At 35.4% G+C, this 19,882-nt stretch overlaps 1 protein-coding gene across 1 annotated transcript in view; it reads left to right on the forward strand.

The window, feature by feature from the left end:
* The window catches only part of DACH1 (dachshund family transcription factor 1), a 414,957-nt gene that overhangs the window by 218,383 nt on the left and 176,692 nt on the right, over positions 1-19,882 (forward strand). Inside the window, exon 3 of the mRNA XM_004286289.4 lies at positions 5,267-5,428. Coding sequence (XP_004286337.1) covers positions 5,267-5,428 — 162 coding nt within the window. The remainder of the gene's footprint in view (positions 1-5,266; positions 5,429-19,882) is intronic.

The following is a 19,882-nucleotide window of genomic DNA, read 5'->3' on the forward strand; positions in this document are numbered from 1 at the left end:
AAATGAAATTATACTACATTTGACTTCTCAGTTTAGTGTATGTTTTTGTCTTTGTGTGTGAGATACTATAATTGTTCTTGGAAAGTGTAAAAAGAAAGTTTCGTGAGGTAAAATAGATGGGTTAATCATTCCTAAGTGTAAGAAAACCTTTGTTCATTTATTTGTTTCTTCACCATACACACACACATGCATTACATAATATATATGTAATTTTTCTCTCAATGAGAGAAGGAAATCTGGTGAAAATTTTACCTGATTGAAGAATCTGGAGAAATTACCCAAGCTGTTTAATTAACAATTACTGTATATACCAAATAGATTCGTATATGTAAGTGGTTGGTTGAGTTAATAACGTGCATGACTACTGGATCTATAACACACAGAAGTGCTGTGTTACCTGGCTGGCCTCCTTGCTTCTGCTCTGCAAGGGTAGAGGCGCAGAAGACTCATTTTTCCAAAGTCTGCATCACACTACAGCAGTATGTCTCAGATTCTGATTATTGGTCCAACCTGTTTTGTATTTTAACAAGTTTCCTTGTTGATTCTTAAGCATACTCACTTTCAGAAACCACCACAGAGATGATCTACCTAGCTAAAAAGCTTTTACTGTAAGGTGTAGACACACTTTAATAATGTACACTACTGTCATCAAATAATCTAAGGGCAGGGAGCATCAGAATCAAGCTACTGAAAGATAAAAATACAGATTCCTCAGTCCATCTCAGAGATAGGGTCTATGAATGTGGCCCCAAGGAAGATAACCTTCAACTTTACCACACTCTGCAGCTGTATTTGATGTAGATTATCACTTGGAGAAACGCTGGATTACCTAGTTCTAAGGGAAAAATGGCTTGTTTTGATTAAGAAGAGTTAAAAGCAGTCATAAATTCACTGCTTCAGGGTGGGATATTGAAGGAGAATATGCTGAAGTCTGATTATGAGGCAGGTGGAGAAGAGTTCTAAGTGAGAAAGTGTTATGGAGGGAGGAAAAGTGTGTGGTAAATGTTATGGGTTGCCAATGTTTACACAAGCAGACCATTCTTTTCTTAAAAATTTTTATTTCATTTTGCAGTATAGTTGATTTACAATGTTGTGTTAGTTTCAGGTATACAGCAAAGTGATTCAGTTACATATATATATATATATATATACCTTTTCATATTCTTTTTCACTATAGGTTATTACAGGATATTGAATATAGTTCAGTATGGCTCAAGGACCTATACAGCAGGTCCTTGTTGTTTATTTTATATATAGTAGAGTGTATCTGTTAATCCCAATTTGCTAATTTACCCTCCATCCCACCTTTCTCCTTTGGTAACATTGTTTGTTTCCTAAGCTGTGAGTCTGATTCTGTTTTGTAAATGAGTTCATTTGTATCATTTTCTTAGATTCCACATATAAGTGCTATCACATGATATTTGTCTTTCTCTGACTTACTTCACTTGGTATAATAATCTCTAGGTGCATGCATGTTGCACAGGTAGAGCATTCTTGATTGCATAGGAAGTGTTTTTACAATGTGAACTCTCTATGAAGTATAGACCAAAAACTAGTGTTATTTTGTGAATTTATTACACTTATTTTTTCAAAGGCAGCTTCAATAGGGAACAAACTATACAATGGGACCTCTTTCTAGAGTGAGTGCATAGATTCTAAAATAAGTTTTTACTAGAGACAGCAAGTTGGAGGGAATTTGAGAATTACATAAGAGATTTGAAAGGGCCATGGCAAGGCCAACAGGAAGTGCAATCAATGCAGAGGTGAGTGTGAGACTTTCATGATTCTCTCCAGTCCTAGGCAGATGTAGCTTTGGAAAGTAAATGCTTTTTATTAAATTAATGAGATTTGCTACTCCTAGTATATTTACATTGACTGTAATATGAACATAATGTTTTAAATTACTTACATGGATATTGTCAAAATAATGCCCATATTTCTCCTGTGGCTTTCCATGTAATCCAGTTTGAGAAGTGTTTTTTCATTCAGTGACAATTTGTGCCAGGCTTTGTGCTCAATGTTTGGGATACATATACTAAGAAAGTATTTCTGTCCTTTCAGTGTTATAACCTAGTCGGAGGAGCTAGCCCTACACCGACCCCCCTGAGCAACACCCCCCGCCCCAAAAAAAGGAGCAATAAAGAGTTTGAGTGAGTTTCTGTTCTCAGATTGCACATTAAAGTGACCTGAGGAACAGTAAAATCAACCAAAATATACAGATGGATGTGTCCGAACCAGAATCTCAGTTGGTAGGACTCAGTTCTTTGCATGGTTTTAAAGCCCTGTGGGTGATTCTGATGCACAGAGAATGCAGACTTTCATTCAACAGGGCTGAGAACACAAGTAAGTGGACCACTAGCTCTACTCTTGAGGAGTAGGGTGGAGAAGGTCAGCTCTTTAAAAGAAGTGAGTCTTAGGCTGATTCTTGAAGTGTTGGAGCTCTTTCCCAGGTAGATTGAAGAGTCAGGGTCCTGAGCCTGCTCCTCCTAGAGCATCATATTTAAGCCTCACATGACAGATGCAAGGACAGATCTGGGGCAGGGGACTAGAGAGATTTTCTAGAAAGTCTGAACAGCATGTGCAAAGTCTGGCTTGAAAGAGGAAATGTAGTCCACTAGAGGTTGTGAAAGACCCCTATATGTCTGGAGCACACAGAGCAAAGGAGACCTGGGGGAAAGATAATGCCACACAGATAAGCAGGGTATTTGAGCACACAGGGCCCTGACAGACACATGAAGCACCCACCTTGTTCCTCAGAGCAGGCATCAAATGCCAGGGTTAGCTTTTTGTTTTCATAAGGTCACGTTGACTGCAGTATGAATCATAAGAGATTGGAGGTAGGGAAAGTGGAAGCTGTTAAGAAATAATTACAAGACTCCAGGGAACAAAAAGTGGCAGCTTACACTAGGGGAAGCCAGGGGAGATGGAGAAAATTGTCTGAGTGTGAAAGCTATTAAAGAATTAAATTTGAGAACCCATCAAACAGTTAGGTGAGTTAGTGAAACTTAAATCAGCAACTGTTGCAAATGTCATAGCTTTCTTCTTGCTTTCATGAAACTGGACTGAAAATAGAATATTTCAAAAGTATTATGGTTATAGCATGTGTGTGTCACACACACATCTATCTGTTGGAATTTGCATTAGAAGTGTAAACCTAAGGGGGAAAAAACTGTCAAATGGAAAAAGAGAAGAGTACCATAAATAAGATCAGATAAATAATAAAATTGTGAAAAACATTTTTAAAAGTCAAGGGTTAATGCCGGCAGCTGAGGAGAAGCAGGATACTTCTAGCTGAGGGAGACTGCAGCCAGCCCACTGTATCCTGCTTGAGTCATAGCTAGGACTGGGCTTGACTTGCTGCAGTAAAAACTAGAACACAAGGCCTGCCTAGTTTTTACTAAACATTATGTGGCATTCTTCACATAGTTTATCTTATTTAATCCTTCTATTATCCCTTTGTGAATAAGATGAATTTACAGATGAAGAAACCATACTTAAGAAGATTTTATAGCTTGTGTAAGGCCATATCAAGCATAGTTATGTTTCATGCTACTGAGCTTGATTCAGATCTATCCAATAATAACAATCATATCTCAAGTGGTAGTTTTTTCTTTCTTATTTGAATACTATGGAACAAGATTTACCTGCCACATAAATCAAAGATAAAGACCCTAGATGTGTCATAAATTGGATATGGGACAACACCAGGCAATGAAGGGAAAGGACAAGTGGGATGTTCACATTGGTGACAAGGCGAAACTGAGGAAGAGAGATTTTCTGGGAAACACAAAGAGAATTTTAAGAGAACAGGAAAGAAAATCTTCTGAAACATCTTTGAAGGAAATGAGTAACTGGGGAGAAAATTCAATCATAGGAAGATGAGAGAATCAGTTCAAGTTGGGACTTAAAAGGCAATAAGTGTTCAGTCGAGACCCAGATGAATTCTTTGAGTTCAGATCAGTGCCTTTTTAGGGGGCAGTTACCAGTTTGTCATGCAAAGAGTCAGTCTGAAGGTCTTGTTGCGTTGGGGTGAAAGTTGTCAAGGTCTCTTTGGTCTGATCTGAAGGATAGGTGAAGTATTCTCCTAACCTCAAAAAAGAAAAAAAAAAAAAAAAAAAGCAGAGGTTTCTAGGGAAAAAGACCTTCTAATTCCCGAGGCTGCAACTTATTTGCTATAGTAACTAGAAGTGGGGAGGAAAAGAGGGAGAGAGGTTTCAGTCTCAAATCCACCAGCTGCAAGTGGAAATAAATCATACATAAATTCAAAGCAGGCTGAAGCGCTGTAGCCAGAAATTCTGAAGCAACATAGCAAAAGGAGTATGAGGGTGTGGGTGGGTGTGTGTGTATATCCTCTCATAGACTGTCAGAGTTTTAGAGTTAGCAGAGATCATTCACACGTTTCAGTGTCTTTCATTTTGCAGATGAAGGATGTCGGATGAAGTGAATTGACTCGGTAAAAGTTCACACGTTTAAGGAAAACAAATCGCTCCTGTGCTCCAAAACCTCTGCTGGTTACCTAGAGCCTGTACCTAAAGCCAGGTCTTCACTTTCTGATCTTCCGTATCTGGCCTCAAACTATTTTTTCTAATCTCATGATCACTGCCACCTCCCGTTTTCTGGATGAACAGAGACAAACTTTCTGGAGACGGTGTGGCATAGTGGTTAGAAAGGTCAACTCTGGGACTAGAATACTGGAGGATGACAAGTAGGGGAAGTGAATCACAGGACTAGAATGTTCCAGACAAAGGCAATGGCAATTGCAAAAGCACGGGCTTGAAGAGGCAGGGCACGTGTGGGTACTGGGGCCACGTTCAGCATAGGGGGAGTATGACATGAGAATAGGGAAACTTTGGGTGATTAGGTAGGTTTCCAATTTTAGTGAAAAGCTTTGTGAGTTAAGCTAAGCAGTTCAGATTTCCTCCACCACCACCACCACCACCACCCCCGTAGGCAGCTGTAGAGGATTTGGAGCCAGGAATGACATGTTCAGATGGGTTTGTTTGAGGGCAAATTCTGTCTGCATTTCTACTACTCTCCTTCTGTGTACGAATCATGCATTTGCTAATATTGAATATGGGAGTTCGGAGAGCACTCTATGATATCAACATAGTTTCACTGGTTAGCTGGGAATGAATATATGATATCAGAGTACTGCATAAAGGAAGCAGATACTTCAATATGTTGTATATGTGTTCTATAAAGCACATGGATTCTTACGTGAAAAATCAGAATTTGAATTACCTCATTTTTAATTTATTCTTTAAAGGTTTGACAGCAGCGGCTGCAGCAGCTGCCGCTGCTACCAATGCAGCAATCGCCGAAGCAATGAAGGTGAAAAAAATCAAATTAGAAGCTATGAGCAACTATCATGCCAGTAGTAACCAACATGGAGCAGATTCTGAAAATGGGGACATGAATTCAAGTGTCGGTAAGTTTTATGTTCACTGAAACTTACTGTGATCATTTTGCTACTCAATGACTTTCTTTTCCAGAACAAAATTATTGGCTACCCGTTCAAGAAGTTGGACCCTTTAGCTTTGAAAATAGTGTACATTTTGAAGAAACCACTTAGCCTAACAACACACACTCTAAATAAATAATTAGCAACATTATTTTTAAATGTAGGCATTAACTTTATGTCTGCAACCTCTACTGTAAGAATTCAGTTAACATCTTTCATAATACAAATAAGTTCTAATAGTCAGAATTCAAAAATATTTATTATAGGTAAGATGGCAGAAGAATATTTACAAACAAAACCACACACTAGTTTTTTTATTCTTAATGCATTGGTTATCAAATAAGAAATGTGCCTTAGCACCAAAACATATAAACTTAATCTTTCCATGTACTGCCAAGAATAAGAATTATGCTGATAATTAATTCTTTCTGTATACATCCATTATCAGTTTCTCTTATTTAAAAAATGCCACTTTAATTTCTTAATTTGATCTTCTTCTTTCTTGAGGTATGGAGGGATGGAAAGTTAACCATTACTGTTTAAACCAAAAAGGAACAGCTTTCTCTTTGCAGAATTAATTTGGGTAATTTGTTTTGTCAAACACAACTTCAAATGAGAGTTAAATTTTTATTGATGATATCTTTAGCGTCTGTGTGTTTGTGACATAAAACATTTTTTTCTGCCACTGCACTGTATTATTTCCCTTTAAAATGTAGAAATCATGCTCAAAATATAATTGAGCAAGAGAAATTTGGATGCAAGATGTACACAAGACTATATCCAACATACATGTTCATGAGGGACACAATAATTTTTGGAAGTTCAATTAGATTTCCTTTTCTGTGCAACATTTTAACAGATTATTTCTTTAGCTAATCAGCAGCTCCCTACTTTCAGTCCATTGACCTACAGGTAGGGGGCGTGTATGAAGAAATACTGTGGACTTCAGTGATAGTCATTTTCACACCTGTTCATGGAATCATGTGCTAGATATGAGTAACCTAGTAGGAAGTAATTTTAAAACACATACACAAAACACAAAATACCACCACTTCAGTGATGCCAAAGAGCAGCTTCTAATGTAAAAAGGGGAAAAATAGAACTTTTCAACAGAACTAGACAAGAGAAATAGAAAAGGAGAGGCGTTAATGGCTTTGACTTGAGAGTATGATAAAGAAGGAGGTAGCAATTCTTGGACAAAAAGATGTGGAAGAAAGCCAAAGACACGGCTCAAAATCTGAAAAGGACTAAGGGAAGTGCCAGCGTTCGCATTTGCAGTGCTTCTATTGAGAAGATGGAGGGCGGTGGATGCTTTAGGGCATAGTTTACACACATCGATTTAAACTTTTAAAAGTTAAAAACGATACTGAAGTAAAATGAAGGAATTGTAATTCTGTTTTTAGAACTATTGACGACATATTATTTTAAAATACTAGTCTTTTACTTTGCCCAGTAAAACAGAGCAAGATTGGACACTTTTAAAAACAAGTAATTGGCCACTCTAAACTATAGTTGTGATTCCAAAGCATAATTTAGATTGTTTTCAAAATTTTAGGAGAGTAAGCCTTTAATGTGGGCTGTTGTTGGTAGCTGGTGTTGTGAGGAGGGATCGTTAAGTTAGGCAATTTAATAACACTTGAACAAAATATATTAAAACATTATACCTCTGTCAAATTTCCTGAGCAGCAGAACAGAAGCTGTCTTTGGAGAAACCAACAGGCATAAGATAAAGAGACCATAGCTCATAATTAAGCGTTGGCATACACTTAATATTTGATATTATGGAATAATACTTGCCCTCTGACCAAATTGTGCTTATCATAGTTATTTGGATAGCTAGGCTATCATAATGACTTAAACTAAGAAACAATTTAAGTTTGCTTTTTAGTTGGAAGAAATCACTTTTCTTCCATTAAGGTATTCACTTGCTAGTTTATATTGCTTTTTTTTTTTTTGACACCCATCATCCAATTTGAACCAGAAACGGAAATTTATTTGAATTTTCCTAGAGGGCTTAATATTTTGAGATTGTGTTAACATTAGTGCCATTGCTAGTCCCTAAAGCTCATGGATCATGTATGTTAGAGATCTGTAGCTGATTTGGGGGGGAATGTTATCCATTGTCATTTTTATTCTATTCTCACACATTACTGTCCTCTAAGAATTTGTGATTTATTACCCTTCCTGAGCACACCCCCTGCCCCCTTATTCTTTACCTAGAGATCAGGGAAAGAGAGTTTAGGGGAGGGATGGGGTAGAGTGGGGGAAGGTACAGAGCAATGGTGGGGATGGGAGGTTGAGCTTGCATAGATCACGGCAATTTTGAGCAATTGCTTTAAATGGACTCCAGTCTTCTCTGGTTCTGAGGATAGTGCCTGCCTCATGGTAAGTGTTCAATAACTATTTGCTCCGTGACTTTGGAAAGTTATGTGAACTTTCTGAGCCTCGCATTCCACATCTGAAAAATGGTATAGAAAATAGTATCTGCATCGTGAGAATGAAAGGAAATCATATTTGACAAGTGCTTATCATTTTATTCATTACAGTGTCTGTTTATCACATTTTTTTGGTCACCCATAATGTTAGTCATGTGGGTATTGCTTTTGTTATTATTTCTCCCAACTTACCCTCCTGAAAATCACCTTCTTCCTCTTTTTACAGCCACTGACTGTTTCCTCCTCTGTTTTCCTATTCTCTCTGCTAGGTATTATTTGTTAAGCTGCAGGCCTGTGAGGAAATTTGGGGGTAGCTGTGACGTCATTTGGATTTTGTTGTATGTTTGATTTTAGCTTATTCTAGGAACACAAAAATAATCCTAACACAGCCTCAGCACTCAAGGGGCGTACACTCCTATGGGTAGGGTGGTTAAGTAAGCAGACAGTCATAACAGGATGCGGTGGATCCCCCAGGAACATCAGCTAGCACGAGGCGCTTAGGAAGTGGTATTGAAACCTATGAATTCCAGGAGGTATCCCAAGAACCTCAGAAGCCTTATATTTCAGAATACAAATGTACAGCTCTCACGAATCTGTCACTTGGCCCTTGGAAGTAGCGAAACCCCTCAGAGAGGTGCTACTTAAATGATGTATTGTTACTACTCAGCCCTGCCCAAATCTAGTGACATTTCTGAAGTCAATTCAGGGTTCTATTTTCCCTTATACTCATCTGGCTCACGTGTTATTTAAATGTTTCAGGCTTCTCTACGTAGAAACACTGTTTCCCCCGCCCCACTTCCTTACTCCTTGGTTGTAAGTAAATCCTTAGTGCTGCTAGAAAATAGAATTTTTTCTTTGCTTGGTTTCATTTCATTTGGCTTGATGAGGTGAAGGAATATTCTTATTATAGAAGACCCTCTCTAGTTCTTAATATGAATTGTAAAAATTAGCCAGAAAAAAAGGTGTTTGAAGAAACCTATGACACTGACAAATAGTTATTTTATATCCCAATTTTACGTGGTAACCTTGAGCTTGCATCTTTCCAACAGAATGATAACTTTAGGAAGAAGTGAGGACTTCAGGATAGATCTGAGTGAGGCATCAGTAGGCTGAGTAAAATATATGGCTGTGTCGCCATTCTCCCTCATCCACAATCAATTGGATTCTTTTAGTTTAATATTTACTTGCTAAGATGAGATGCTAGTCTGCATGGTGATAAACAGTCTGCTCCTGGCATCTGAAGGTGACCTGTCAGTTCATATGGACAAATCTCCTGCTTACTGAAATGTACAAAATAAATCATTAAAGCAGGCAGGTGCTCATTCCCAGATTTAAATCACCATAGATTTATGATTTGAATTAATGCTTCATTTGGCCATAGAAATGGATGCTGAGACAAATGATATGCACTGGTTGGGGTTTCCATACTGTAGCCATCCTGATATTGATTACTGAGATGTCTTTGCAATCTCTTGTTTATATCAAGTACTATCTTGTGACAGGTTGGCTGATATGAGCTACATTGCAGATAAGAAGGAAAAATGTCCTGGATTCTTTTTAGTGGCAACGCTATCCACAACATACAGGCCAGATAAATTGCTATTTTTTTGCTTAAGGACTGATCTACATAACCAGCTTAAAAAATGCTGCTTGGAAATTTGGACTGGGATATTGGAAAAGCAGAATTTAAAACCGGTGAACTCAAGGTCAATTTCATAGTCTCTATAGCTATGTTTTATCTGCTTATCTTCTTTTTTTTGGCATCATGCACATTTTTGAAGGTACTAAATTAATCACAATCGATTTAATCTAAATAAAGGAAACTTAATTTTACTTCTAGTTTTTAACTGCTATATAAATATTGACATAGTGAGCATCTCTTAGTAGTTTCTCTGTTATTTAAATACTTGCTAAACCTAATATCTTACCCCCTTAACTAATGACAACAAAGGAAACGACTCTAAAGATAAATACGTTAAATATTATTCCCAAGTGCAAGAGTTTGTGGACTATAATTTACCAAGAGGCAGGAAAAGACTGCATTTTTACTTCTCTTAACATTTTATTTAAGGAAAACACTATGTACACAGTTTAAAGAATACTCGGAGGATTTAAGAGGGACCTTTGCCACAAGCTAATATCTGACTCATAGAACTGGTAAACAGCTATCAACAATAGTAGATTGCTTGCTTAGTAGGAAATGAGTTCATATCTATTCAAAATGTGATCTCAAAACAGATGTCCCAAGAAAATCTTATTGTTTAAACTATAGTCATAACCCCCGAACTGCTGTTATTTCTTTAAGGAAGTGAAGTAATCTTAAGACTTCAGAATTTCTGTCTCTGAACACCATGTAAAGGAGGCAAGAATACCCTAATGCAGTGATCCACAAACTTGAACACATTTCATATGCCTGAAATGTAGGATTCTTTTGCATTTTTCAAACTTGCAATAGTTACAAAGATATAGGAGTTTCAAGTAAAAACAAGAGCTTGAGTTTGGGATTAAACAGCTGTGTTCATCAATGGTATTCCTTACTCCTTACCTCTGTCCATCAACCAACAAAACAAAACAATGAAAAAAAAAATGCTAGGCAGATAGGGAGATAAAATTATCTTCCCTGGCTGACCATCCCCTTATCTTTTTTTTTTTTTTTAACCATTCCCAAAGAAATAAAATAGTTTACATTGCAGTCATTTCCTTTCTTCTATCTCATGTGTCTATTTAGAAGGAAAAATTAATTTTATGATTTCAGGAAAAAGTCTTGGAGACCTTGAGAAAGCAAATAAAAGGAAACTGAGAACACAGGCCACCAAGCAGAGCTCTGTAGTTGCACATTGGATTCTCTGCTTTGGCAATGTTAATGAACCTCAAATCCTTCCTATAATTAGATGAGGGAATTGCTTATATTTTCAAACAGATGATGCTGCTATAATGAAACGATTGACAGGGAATTTAAGAGTGTCTACAGTAGTCATTTGGTTTCTGTTATTAAAAAAAAAAGTTTAAAAAGAAGATTGGCTTTAGACATAGGTCCTGAGAGAGGTAGTAATTTACATAGCATGCTATGACAGGTGTCTTTGTATAGGAAGGAAATAAAATGGAAGACTAGAGAAATGATGGGCAGGTATAGCAATTTTTTGGGGAGGGGGTGTCCTATGCTTATTCTGTGTAGGTTCTTTAAAAGGGGCCGAGACTCAAGAGATGGATCCGGATTGAGTGCACAGCTGTAACTGCTGATGAGCTAATTGCTCCTTATCTCTCAGCCCCATTCATCTTCATTTTTTACCAATTACTGAGAATTATCTGTGTTCTCAGTTGGATATGAGAGTTAATCCTTTTTGGTTAAGCTGGCAGTACTGTGAGCAGATTCCAAATCGGAGGATGAAAAAGCCAAAGCAAGCTTGCTCTAAAAATGTCTCCAGTTCAATTACAGTATCACTGATTCATAAGAAATTTGCCATTGTTTAACAGATTAAATGTGGAATTTTTTTTTTAACTTTCTTAATGTTTCTTTGCCTAACAATGATTGTTAAGATCCTTCTTCCTGTCTGATGAGTACAATTTAATAATATTAACAGCCAGGGTCTTGTAAACATGGAAACACACAAGACTACCCTAAAAGGCCAAAAAAATTCTGACGCATGAAATGAGAAGTATTTTAGAACTGATAGCTTTCAATTTATATGTAAACACTTTTAATCTATGCCTTTGCTCTCTGTGGCTTCTCATATGGTGAGGAAAGTATGTCCAAACATAAACCTTTTCACAAATGTCACATTAGTGGAATTTTAATGGAAGGACCACATAAGCATCTCCTAAAAGTGTAGGAACTGCCATGGTTTGTAATTCAATTGATGGTGAATAAGCCATATGGTTCACATCATTTCCTATGCAAAAGATGTCTTCATATCCTGACATTTCACACAAAATTGCTTATTCCAGCAATGAAAAGCTAAAAAGTAGTAAGCTATGCTTTCATAATTTTCAATGCATTTTTAAATATTTAATATTTCTGGCATTTCTTCTTCATTAAATATTTTAAATAAGGTAATCTAATGTGAAAATATAAAGAATAAATAGCTAATTTAAGACAAAATTATCATTTGAATAACTTTTAGTATGATCAAACAAGTCCTTCTAGATGCTTCCAAAAGCAGAGATTGGGGAGCAGAGAGCAAAATATGTCAGAAGATTCAGCTTCTAGTAATAACACTGCTAATAAATAACTTAGCTAGTTAGGTCTCTTAATTTCTCAGATTTCTTATTTAATAAATAAGGAGCTTGATGCCCAGTCAACCCCTTGGTTCTAAAATTCTTTGATTTTTGAAATGAGTAGAAGATAAAAGGCAAGAAGTTATTCTTTACAGTGATTTCTAAAATGAAATACAAAACTGAAACAACCTAAATGTTCAAAACATGCCATCATTATGTATATTGTAACACATCATTTCACAGATTATGTAACCATTACACATGACAGATAATGGTGGAAAATATTTATTTTGAATATAAGAAAAAAAGAGGCACATGCGGTAATAACTGGTCATTTTATTAAGCTCTTTTTCATGATTTTCTAGAAAGTGCTTGGCATCATTTTGCATTTTTTCTCATAACATATTTTGGATCTTTATTGTGCATATAAAAGAATAAAAACATTAGTGATCATAACAGGGCACTATGGAAAAAATACATTTCCATATTAAAAAGAACACTCTTCTCATTTAAAAATATTTGAGCATGTATTTCTGAATCCACTCCTATATGTAAAGAAAATCATTAGAGTATGAACAATAACATATACTAGTTTTCTGTATGAATTATTAAATGTATGGTGTAGATAAGCAGAATGCAGAGAATATTTCCACTTTTTCTGTAGTGTCTGTTTCATTTTCATAAAAAAATTTTTAATTTATATGGACAGTTGGAGAGCATAAGTAGAAAATATTAGCCCAATGTTTTCCTTTTGGTTTTAGTATTGCATATTGCTTACTCCAACTAATGACAGGATAATGAAATAAACTGATAATATAAGCATTTCATACTAAGAAATATAAATTAAATGATTTTATCTGATGCTCTATCCTTGTGTAATCATAAAACATAAGGATATGTAACATATATCCAATTGGATATGCTATATGGTAGACTCCATCACATTCTAGGAGATTGAATGCATTTATTACAGGCTTCAGTTTTCATTGAGGAAAGACCTAAATATGATCGTCAACCTACATCAACATGCTATAATGTTTATAGGACCTTCAAAGTAACATATAGTGGGAGCAAACTTTTCAGTTTAAAATAACCCCAGGCCTTATTCAATCTTTTTAAGATCAGGTAACTCTTATTTCTTTCATTAATATGATCCTCCATTATTTTATCTTATATTTTAACTTCATATGATTGATGACATATGATTAAAATAAACCTTCAACGTTGTGTTCTGTAAATTATAATGTTTGATGATATAAATCTTTAAATATCTCATGATAACCTAACATTAGAGAACATATTCTTTGAGCTGTCACTAAGGGTGTTGTTCATGGTTTAACATTTTGTGAGCGTGAGCACACAAGTTTCTAACTCTGAGCCCAATGCCTGTCATCAGACTTAGCATCTTGCATTTATTTGACTGTGATTCCTCTCTGCACTGTCCAAATATTCCAAAAGTGTACAAAGCCATTTGTATGAACCATGGCATGTCCAACTGAATACAAAATATAATAACTTAGTGATAATAAGTAAATAATATAGTAGTCGACATGAATGTCTAAAAATGTCAATTCACTTATGAAGAAATAATGTGGCATACATCATCTTGCAGGCTTTTAGTACCCCCCTCCCCCAGATGAACCTGGATCATTTGGAAGATAGGAAAAATAGAGGATTTAAATATGGTTTTCTTTAACAGCAGGTCATAATGGAAACACAGACCCTTCCATTCAGTGCTGAGAGAATTACCAGTTTGATAATGATTAGGAATGTTGTTATTAAAACAGTATGTGCAGTTCATTTTCAACAGTTTTGAATTAGAGTCTGCACTAATGAAACGGATACGGTTTCCTTCACAAAGGGCAGATCTGTTAGTTAATATCGCTGTAGCAGTGCCTCGCAGACCATGCCTTTAGCTCTATTTGTATTTCACAGCATGATAAGCAAAGAGTGTTGATTTTCAAGGATCCTGCTGATGAAAGGTAATGGCATTATTACATCTTTATCTCAAAAGCAGAACTGAGTGGTAAATGATTTTTTTTCTCTGTTGCACAAAAGATTTCTTGGTTAGAAAGCCTTTTTTATTTCTTTACATCGTTTTCGTCTTGGAAATGATATGTTATTATTTAATGTCTGCACAGCAAGCTTGAAAGCACCTAATAGCGAATGGATTGGAAGTGAAGTACCTCCTGCTCACAGATATGGATCTTCTCAGTCACACGCTGTACCAGCTGTCATCCCAGCCATACTGCTGTGATTTAATTAGTCTGTTTATGTCCTTTCTAATAATATTTCCATCTCTATGAAAGGGCAAATGCGACAGGGACTTTTTCCCTTTCTGGTTCTGCAGACTGAAGAATGTGGCCTACATCTGATATGTGAGGACACGGGATTGAATCACCATTCCTGTCACTTCAAGCTGTTGATAAATTGTGCAGCCAAGAAGTGTACTTACTTCCTTGGGGTCATTTGTAGGCAGGGAGTAATAATCTGCATAGGGACAAAGAAGAGAGGATATTTGTGTATACGTAAGCATGTGTGTATCCAGTCATCTATGTATGTATGCGTGTGTACACACACGCTTATGCAAATACACATATATGTGCATGGGGGTATTCTAAATTTAAAACAATTTATAAGACCATGTGAACCCTGCATTTTTATCAATGCCGTGCGTGTCTTTAGGGCACACATTTAAGTTTTTTTCATCAATTGATTTCATACAAAATTACAACATTTCAGGAATTCTTGGAAAGGTTTTTCCTTTTTCTAAATGAAAATTCAAATAACAAGTCATTTACCTGGAATTTTACTTGTACAGCTGCATCGATTGGGGGCTTTGGAGAGATCTTTGTTTTATACAAGTATTACATTTTAGGATATCCAGGGAAGGAAGACTTCACCATCTTCATAAGACATTTAATAGTTATATTTTTACTTAAACTTTTTCTAGAAAGTATTTTTAACTGAAAAGGATAGCTCAGGTTCAAAACAAACTAACTACCACACACTTATATAAGAATGCATAAGTTAATAAACAAACATAAAAGAGATATGACATTATTAAATATAATGTGGTGATTGATAGTCTATACTCAGGCACTATGCTGTTTGAGTGATTCAAGCCTACTTCAAAACGCAGTGGCCTTGTAAACATTCTTGATTCTGCCTTAGGATTCTGTGACCTTCTAATGTTTCGTGAGACACAGATCCGTATAATAGAGATGGGGGGAAAATGATTTCTAAAACCAGTCTCAGTTCGTTTTAACTTCATTCATATTTCTCTTAGAAAGAAACATCTACCTCTTTTATAAATAATTGGTTAACTAATTCTCTGTGTTTTAGCTGCTTTTTGGAAATAAATTGCTTTTTCTTTACTTTATGGTTTGTGTAAGTGCTGAAATTGTGTTACAAGGTTTTCTGAGATATCTTCTTTCTGGGTTATCTCACTTTTGTTTTTATATTTCTGTTTTTCCTCTCTCATCTTTTACATTTGAATAATCCAACTACATTTTTGGAGTGGGACTTGTTGAAACAATGAGTATATTGACAAAGTAAATCCAATATTCATTTTACGTGAAAATATCAAGGTTAAAAATGCTAATCTTACAAAGGTGGTCAAATTGTTTTAAAATGATTTCCTTTAACAATCTAAATGTCAGCCTCCTAGAGTTGCCAGTTGTAATGCACACGGCATGTATTTAGTTTCTTTTTGCGCTTTCATGTACCTACCACTGTCAAACCTATGCCTACATCAAGAGGAAAGGTCAGGTTCTAAAATCGTTTAAAATAAATATATCAAAATAAGCGTCAAAATTAGAAAATGTCTTATATCTATGAGTAAATGATAAGACTATTTTCAATCCTTTAGAGTCCTCTTCTAGATAATATATTACCTTAGCAATTAAATAGCTAGATATCACACTACACACACACATACGCACACACGCGAATGTGCACTCACACACACAAGTACCCATATATTTCAGCTCTCAAGAAACTCTCATTAACTTACTACTAGTATAAGCTGAATTTATGAAATATATTTATTTTTAAAATTATTTTATTTTGGAAAAAATATCGAAATACTTATTTGGCTATCTTTCCCCTCAGGTGTAATTTCACTGTTTCCTCTACATTTGCTATACTGAGGAACGTAAATGTTGATGATTAAGTTATCTTGACATGAACCATTTTGATGCTTTGAAAAAACTCACCATGAAGCATTTGATGGTATTTTTTATTAATTGGATAAATGAATTGTGAGATGTGTGATTGCATGATGAGGTACTCATTTAGTTGTTGCTTTTTGCTTTTACTAATCTCTGTCATATTGGATTTATAAATGGAATGGAGTGACCTTTGAAACTGTGATGGAAATGAAGAGATAAACACAACTTGAAAGGACAAACCAATTAATATCAATGTGTTAGTTACACATACATGAGGAATTTTAATCCTTTGCTCTCTACAGTAAATTTGTGAATCATTTGTAGAGAAAAGGAGCACACTTTTTGATAGTTAAGGATTTTAATCTTACATTTTCCTAAATTTTTTAAATTTTATGTAACATTATTATATAGATAACACACAGTTAGCTTGTTTTTTGTGCATGAAATGTTGGCACTACCTTGGAAAGATTGACAAGATCCCCTTTTAACAAAAAAGTTAACCATGTACACACAGATATTCAAACATGTACACATATAAGGCACATGTACACATATAACATGATCTGAAATCATATTATATATTTTTAAATAAATATATTGTAATCTTGATTATAGTAAATCTTGAAATAGACCTCTCTTTTGTAAATTTAGACTCATAACTGATCCTCTGCCATTGACCATAGATTACTTTCTAAAAAAATCCAGATTCAGGAATCATAAATAAAGCATTTATTATTTTAACCTCAGGAATCATAAATAAAGCATTTATTATTTTAACTTGTTGACCTGTAATTTTAAGAAATATTTTTCAAAATCAATAATATACTTGAGTATGCTTTTAAAATAAAATCTGAATAGCCAATTTATACTTTGTTCTTACCTCATGCTTTCTTTCTTTGCCTTCCCCCTTTTTTAATCTAATTGGGCTTATTTTTATAAAAATGAAAAAAACAAGCCAGTTCTGCTGTGGTGTGAATTTTAGAACACTTGTACATTCTATCCCCTTTAATAGCTTAATTATAGAATATAATCAATTTAATATACAGGTTTTGAAATATTGCCATTGATGCACAACAAGGAAAAAAGTAATACAAGCTTGACATTTTAAAACACCAGCATTGAAAGACTTTCACTTCTAATTGATTTTTAAAAGAGTTCCCTGGAAAAGTGAGCTCAGAAATGTTTATAACAGCTTTGGCAACCTTCCAAAATGTTTATCACAAAGTGTAACTCAGCAGTTTCTAAGTTCTCCCATCAACTGAGAAAGATGTGTCCTGTAATTGGCTTAATCTATGCTGATATTAAACCCCTCACAGAGACATCATGTTTTTTTGAAGACATAAATTCTCAAAATGGTTAGTTCAAAATAAGAAGCGTTTTACTTTTGTAAATTGGAGAGAAATTGTTAAGAAGTAAGTTATGGATGAGCAAAGGATATGTACCTTTTACATTTTGATGAAAATATGCATTTTCTTCTCCTTCACTTTTAAAAAATCTGTTGACCTTCAAAAGTTTGGTAAAATTGACAAAAAGGTGATTTTTTTAGGCATGTTAATATCATACCGCTCCTTATGGTTGATTGTAGGTGTGAAAAACTTCCTCTGACAGCCAAAATAATTAATGGACATGATATCCATTCTATTTTAACAAGCAAGCAGACCGAAATACAGTAATATTGACCTCAAGCAATTACGTTAAAAGGCTACTGCTAAGTATTTCAGGAAAAATGATTCCGTTGACTAGTTGTTTGTCAGTTCCTGTATGTTTTTTTATTGATTGCTTTTGGATATATGGCCCCATGATTGAAAATGTTGCTGGTAATATCTTCTCTTTATAGTACCAAACCTACTTGCTGTGATTGATGAGATAAATTTACACAGAAGTGCATATACAATTTTATGTAGATCACTACTTTCTAATAATATTAATTTTGTAGTGAGGTGTTTTTTTGAAATTAAGTCAGAGTAGTAGGCAACTTCATAACAATTTTATTCTTCCAGATCTTTCCTTATTGTGTATTATTTTCTCATTTGTGATTCAGAGCAATAATGTGATATTTCAAAGTATGATCAGCCAGAATGAGTCATCTATTTGTAAAAATTTCTGTTTAAGATGAAGACTGTACAACATCTACTCATTCTCATAGGAATCTGGAGAGATTTGTGGTTTGAAATTTCTGTATCATAAACTCGTGGTGCAGGCAGTATTACATTTAGTCAATAACCAGGAATTCTGATTAGTTGGATATAAGTCACTAATGTTGAGAAATAAACGTAACAAAAACAATGAATAGAAAAGAAACGAATTGATAGAAACAGGTAAGGAAGTCATTCAGTAGACAATCGTACCTAATTTGTCAAAACAATGCATCACCTAATACAAGTTGCATCTGAGAAATAGATTTGCATGACAATGTCCCTCAATACCAAAATCACATCTGTTTTTCTCTAAATTTGAACTATAAAACCATATTAAAAACAAATATTTAAATGTCACATACCCTCGAATCACATATATATATATATGCACATTTATCCATCTATCTATCTATCTATCTATCTATATACTTGCTTTTACACTATTCAAAACTCAAGGCACTATTCTTTCCTAATTTATTTATTTATTTTTGGCTGTGTTGGGTCTTTGTTTCTGCGTGCGGGCTTTCTCTAGTTGTGGTGAGCCGGGGCTACTCTTCATTGCCGTGCGCGGGCTTCTCATTGCGGTGGCTTCTCTTGTTGCAGAGCACGGGCTCTAAGCACGCAGGCTCTAGATGTAGTCATGGCATGCGTGCTCAGTAGTTGTGGCTTACAGGCTCTACAGCGCAGGCTCAGTAGTTGTGGCATGCAGGTTCAGTAGTTGTGGCACACAGGCTCATTTGCTCCGCGGCATGTGGGATCTTCCTGGACCAGGGCTCAAACCCGTGTCCCCTGCATTGGCAGGTGGATTCTTAGCCACTGCACCACTAGGGAAGTCCCTATTTCCTAATTAGATGAAAACAAAACAAAACAAATACCCCTCATGTGATGTAGTTCGACATCGTTTTTGTTTCCTTATAACCACAGATAGTTTCCTAGTATAGTCATATACTCGTATTTTACCTCAAATTCTAATGTGTACCTAATCTTCATGCCTACAGTTTTCCAGTGATATGCTGATTTCCTTTTCTATCAGTCCTCACACTGCACCAAACTGTGTTAGTACTCTGTAATGTTTACTGCTGCCTCCCCAAAAGGAGTAATTGGAAGGGGTGGAGGCATAGAGAGAGAGCAAGAATTAGAGACAATGAGAGAGAGAGAGAGAGAGAGAGAGAGGTGGGGAGAGAGGGAAAAGAGAGAGAGAGAGAGAATGAGAACATTTAAGTGAAAACTGAGAGGCAACACAACTTTGTGTTTAGTGTTGAGAGCACAAAATATGGTGCCTAACTGCCTGGGTGTAAAGTGTGGCTCTGTTCTTCTTACGACATTTTTGGCATCTTAGCACTTTTGTGTCTCAGTTTCCTCATCTGTATGATAGGTATAATAATTATAAATATTTCATAGGGACCTTGGGGATTATTTGTGTTAAATTACTTCTCAGAACGTGATGGGACACATTGTAAG

The sequence above is a fragment of the Orcinus orca genome, chromosome 18, assembly GCF_937001465.1.
Source record: "Orcinus orca chromosome 18, mOrcOrc1.1, whole genome shotgun sequence".
NCBI lineage: Eukaryota > Metazoa > Chordata > Mammalia > Artiodactyla > Delphinidae > Orcinus > Orcinus orca.